General features: G+C 69.0%; 1 protein-coding gene across 1 annotated transcript; it reads right to left on the minus strand.

Annotated features, from left to right (window-relative positions):
* Positions 1 to 939: 939 nt before the first annotated feature.
* LOC125363955 (serine/arginine repetitive matrix protein 1-like) lies at positions 940 to 3,678 on the minus strand. The gene is made up of 4 exons (XM_048363293.1): positions 3,528 to 3,678; positions 2,608 to 3,318; positions 1,946 to 2,494; positions 940 to 1,241 (listed from the first exon to the last, which is right to left on the minus strand). Exons 1-4 carry the CDS (start codon positions 3,676 to 3,678, stop codon positions 940 to 942), a joined length of 1,713 nt encoding a protein of 570 aa, XP_048219250.1.
* Between the last annotated feature and the right edge of the window lie 1,707 nt (positions 3,679 to 5,385).

A 5,385-nucleotide genomic window follows, 5' to 3' on the forward strand; every position in this document is an offset into this window, starting at 1 on the left:
GCCAGGGTCCGGGAAGGCGGCCGCCTCCCCCCCCCCCGCCCCGAGGGAGGGGCCCACCGTGGTGCCCCCGGCGGGGCATCCGCAGGGAGCTTCCCCGAGCCTGCGGGCGCCCGAGGCCGCGTTCTGAGGGGTGCCGGCGTCCCGCACCAGGTCACCCAACGGGGGGGGGGGGCACAGGTTGGACCGTCTGTGTGTGTGACGGGGCGTGTGCTCATCAGGAGAGCAAGCTCAGGCATGCCCCGTCCCTCCCTCTCCCCCTGCCCCTCTCCCCCCCCCCCCCATCAAATGGGACAGAACGAGCCGCATGCCCCTGGCTGTGTGTAGTTTTACAGGTGTGGTTCTAAGCGATGAGGACAATGAGCTCTGGCTCCTGCGGAGGTTTTCTGTCTAGGAACTCGCTTGGCGCAGGCAGTGCTGGGCTCCGTGCTCCACTGAGGACATCTCCACTCCCCTTCACCCCCACGCCCCACCCTGACACACCAGCCTCACCACGTGCTCAGTCCACACCCTCAGCACGCAGCCGCGCCGGGCCGGGGCCTTGGCCGCACATCCGGATATCCCTGCGGCGCCTGTGGGCGCAGGGTAAGCTGTGCACGGCGGAGCGTACCGACAGGGAGAAGCGTCTTCCCGGTGCTCGTCAGTCATCTGAGGGTGGACGGGCGGCCAGGCGGACGGACAGGTGTGGACAGGCGGCCAGCCAGGTGTGGACAGGAGGACAGGCGGCCAGCCAGGTGTGGACAGGAGGACAGGCGGCCAGCCAGGTGTGGACAGGAGGACAGGCGGCCAGCCAGGTGTGGACAGGAGGACAGGTGGTTAGCCAGGTGTGGACAGGCGGCCAGCCAGGTGTGGACAGGAGGACAGGCGGACAGACAGGTGTGGACAGGAGGACAGGTGGTTAGCCAGGTGTGGACAGGCGGCCAGCCAGGTGTGGACAGGCAGTCAGCCAGGTGTGGACAGGCGGCCAGCCAGGTGTGGACAGGCAGTCAGCCAGGTGTGGACAGGCGGCCAGCCAGGTGTGGACAGGCGGCCAGCCAGGTGTGGACAGGCAGTCAGCCAGGTGTGGACGGGAGGCCAGCCAGGTGTGGACAGGCAGTCAGCCAGGTGTGGACAGGCAGTCAGCCAGGTGTGGACGGGAGGCCAGCCAGGTGTGGACAGGCGGCCAGGCAGTCGGCTGGGGTCACCGGGCAGCAGGCAGCGCGGCGCGGAGAACTCCCTCTCTTCAGGGACCAGCAGCGTCAGTGCTGGAGAGGGAGCCGGAAGGGGCTGCCTCTCGGCGATGGCTCCTGCACCGCGGGTGCTGAGGAGGGGACAGCTCGGGCCATGAGCGCCTTCACGCCGCTGTGTGAATGTGTGCAGATGGACTGGAAAGAGGGGAGGCCAGATGGTGGGGTGGGAGAGGGCAGTCAGTGACATTGTATTGGCTTCCCAGGGCTGCCTGGGGTACAACACACACACGTACATACACACGCACAGATGCACACACAGACACACATGCACACACGTACACATGCACACACGTACACATACACACAATGTTGCTCACCACACTTGTGTGTATTTGGCAGTCCTGGTCAACAGACGTGCAGACTCAGGCTGAAGCGTGTCACGTGGGGGAGCTGGAACCTTCTGGAGGGTGTGAAGGAGACTGACTGCCACTCGTGGGGACCCACGAACCCCAGGACAGCCTGGGGCGGCTTCCGTGCCCTTCCCTGCCCACGCGGAGGCCTCCCCGCCGAATCCTGCCAGAGGCACAGCGCCTGGGCCTGGGACGCGGTGACCTGCAGACTCTCCCTCTCCCCGCCCGGCGGCCCTGTGCTTCCCCCCCCCCCCACGTCAGGGCCGAGTGCCCCGGCCGGGGAGCGAGCGCGCACAGCAGGCCTGGGTACGCGGAGCGCGGGGCTCGGAGCGGGCCCCGCGAGTGCGTGGTGAACGCGGCGCTCCTGACGCGCTCCCCGGGGCTCCCGACGTGAGGTCAGCACGGGGCCTGCGCTGCCCGCCTCCCCCACCCGGAAGAGCCCCCGCGAGGGCCCCACCCGGAGCCCACCGGGCCGCGTGCAGGGGCCTCCGCCCCGTCGCGCCTGCTTTCCGAGGGGGGCACGGGCGCTCCGTGCTGCGCGTGGGGTCACCCGGCTGCGCCGTGGGGTCACCCGGCTGCGCCGTGGGGTCACCCGGCTGCGCCGTGGGGTCACCCGGCTGCGCCGTGGGGTCACCCGGAGGCGCCGTGGGGTCACCCGGCTGCGTCGTGGGGTCACCCGGCTGCGCCGTGGGGTCACCCGGCTGCGTCGTGGGGTCACCCGGCTGCGCCGTGGGGTCACCCGGCTGCGCCGTGGGGTCACCCGGCTGCGCCGTGGGGTCACCCGGCTGCGCCGTGGGGTCACCCGGCTGCGTCGTGGGGTCACCCGGCTGCGCCGTGGGGTCACCCGGCTGCGTCGTGGGGCGCGGGCCTCCTCCCGGAGCCGCCGCGCGTGCCGCACACGGCGTCCGCGTTCGGCGACTGTGAGCGCGGAAGGAACCGCGTGGAAGACGCCGCGTCGCTGGGACTTTTTTTTTTCCGATCCCGCGTAGAGGGTGCGGATCTTAAGTTAAAATGTCCCCCCGCCGGCTCGCGGTCCGGCACCACGAGCCCCGGCGAGGAGGAGGCCGCACGGGGCCGGGGGCCGCGGCCAGGAAGCGCGATGGCACCCACCCCGCCCCGGGACGGCCAGAGGGGCGGGGCGGCGAGTGGGCGAAGGGGTGCGGCGCGGGCCAGGGGGCGTGGGGCGGCTCGGCGAGACGCGGCCCGCGGAGTGGGGGGGGGGTCCCGCTCGCCCCTCGCTCTCTCCAGGTCCGTCCTCCCGGAACGAGAGCCGCAGCCCGCGTGGAGCTGTGCGACGGGCACTCCCGACCCCTGGGCGGGCACGCCGCGCTCCGGAGGCCGCTCCTGTCCTCTTCCCCGAGGAGAAGGCGGCGGCGTGGGGGCGTGGCGGCGTGGCGGCGTGGGGGCGTGGCGGCCTGGCGGCGTGGCGGCCTGGCGGCGTGGGGGCGTGGGGGCGTGGCGGCGTGGCGGCCTGGCGGCGTGGGGGCGTGGGGGCGTGGCGGCGTGGGGGCGCGGGGGCGTGGGGGCGTGGCGGCGCGGGGGCGTGGCGGCGTGGGGGCGTGGCGGCGTGGGGGCGTGGCGGCGTGGGGGCGTGGCGGCGTGGCGGCGTGGGGGCGTGGGGGCGTGGCGGCGTGGCGGCGTGGCGGCCCGCTGCAGCGCCTTCTCCCCGGGCCTCAGGCCGGCTCTTCCCGAAGCGCAGGTACCGGGAACCACCGAGACGCGAGCCGCTTCATCCCAGGAACCTGCTGGTGGCACAGGGCGCCTTTGCCCGTCTGTTCCTACAGGGAGACGGCGTCGGAGGCCCACGCGCCCGGGAGGACGGTGGGGGGAGGCGGGGGTGAGCGATCGCCCTTTGCCTCCAGTTAAGAACCGAGCGCGACCACTGTAACCCCTTCCGGCGAAGCCCGCAGAGCCCACGAGCTCAGGGCCCCGCCGTGAGCGTGGACCCCACCCGCGGGGGTCCCCCACACTCCATGCCCCGAAGCCCACGCTGCGGCTCCTTCCCCGGGGTGGCAGGCTCCCCCGGCCTCGGCCTCGGCCTCGGAGGTCGCGTCTGCCCCCGGCGGGAGGCAGGGGTGCGGCCGGCGTCTTCTCCCCGACATCATTATGGGCGACGCGGCGGCCGCGGTCCGCTGGGCTGCGTTATCCGACAGCTCGGAGCGGACGCCCGCCGGCCCGGCCCGCCGCTCGGGAGACGCGGGGGAGATCAAACGCGCCGGGCCCTTTCAGCTCACGTTATTGCTTTGCAGGAAACAATGTGTGTTAGAAGAACTGGTGGGATATTTTCCGCTGATATAAGTGCGTCGGGTAAGAGCTTCGCGGGGAAGCCACGTCCCGCTGAGCCCGCGGCTCGAGCAGCGCGCCGACTCCTTGGTGGCAGGCTGTTAAGGATCCAATTTTTTTAATGAACATTTAATTAATATTAATGTTATGCTAACAAAATACATTGATTAAATAACTCCCGTAATCCATTACGTCTCTTGCTAGGAAGCGGCTCCACGCGGACACTTGTGAAGAGTTCCCCTCGGAAGTTCTGAAAGTACGGAAGGACTGTAAATTCAGGGAACACATCTCACGGGAGATGAGGGTCCACCGCCGTGGCTCCCGCCGGGGCTGTGTTTATCCATTCCGGAAGCTCCACTTCACCGGCACGCGGAAGTCTAATTTGGTGTCATCTCTTCCTCCTTACGGAGAGGACAGACCCTCCGATGGGCAGCAGGCAATTACGTGGGTTAATATATGGCGGGGAAGTCGGGGGCCTCTCCGTGCGCGGCGCTGCGGCGGGGCCGTTTCCGCGGCGTCCCCGGCGCGCCTTGGTCTCTGCGTGCGCGCGTCTCGGAGCGTCTGCGGGGAACGGGTTCACCCAGCAACCGTAGCTGAACGCACGGGCAATTATTTTCAACCAGCAGGCGCCGTGTGCAGGCTGGAAGCTCTGCGCCATGAGGAACTTCGGGAACCGGCCTGAGCGCCGGGGACGGCCGCCGTCTCTGCGCAGGGCCCGCGACCCGGGAAGGGCCCGGCGACTCTGACCATCCCCGTCTCACGGGCCGCACGGGGGCCTTTTGGTATTTGGCAAATTATTTGCCTTTGTCGCATTCATTTTTGTTTATAAAATACTAATTACCTCTTTTATTGTTTGAAGAGATTAAAAGTTAATAGGAGAAACTAAATAAACAGAATGCCATTCTGCACAAACTATATAAGCTGGTAATTAATTTCTGGCCTCCTCTGAGCTAATTAACTCATATAAAGAAATGAAGTTAATGAACCATAATTCTAGTCATACAAGTGTAGATAGAAGCCGTTTGACTTAATGAATTAATAAGATATTTCCTCTCTCAGAGGTGGTGCGGTGGTGCTCCCCGTCTCCGTTCCCCTTCTGGTGGCGGGGTTTGGTGACGGGCAGGACACGCAGGTGAGCGTGCGAGGCGTGCGCGTGCTCCGTCGTCGTGCGGGGCCCTGCGGGCCTCGCGGGCCCCTCCCCGCGGCCGTGGGTGGGGACTCCACGCGGGGGCCGGGGACGCCCTCCGTCCCGCACGAGCCACGCCTCCCCGCGGAGCGCCCCTCCCCCCAGCAGCAGCTCCCCCCCCCCCCGGGGGAGGCCGGAGGCCCGCACGGCCGCTTCACCCCGACGGGAAGCCCTCCGCCGGCCCCAGCGCCCTTCCAAGTTGGCACGGCGCGGGCTGCTGGGTGGGCGGGCGCGGCCGCCCCGAGAGGACCGCGGGGCCCCTTCCTCCTGGGTCCTTCTTCTGCTTCCCCGCCGGACGCGACCACGAAGCCCCGAGGACTGCGGGGCTACGCCGCCTCGG

Source organism: Perognathus longimembris, chromosome 15, assembly GCF_023159225.1.
Source record: "Perognathus longimembris pacificus isolate PPM17 chromosome 15, ASM2315922v1, whole genome shotgun sequence".
Lineage (NCBI taxonomy): Eukaryota > Metazoa > Chordata > Mammalia > Rodentia > Heteromyidae > Perognathus > Perognathus longimembris.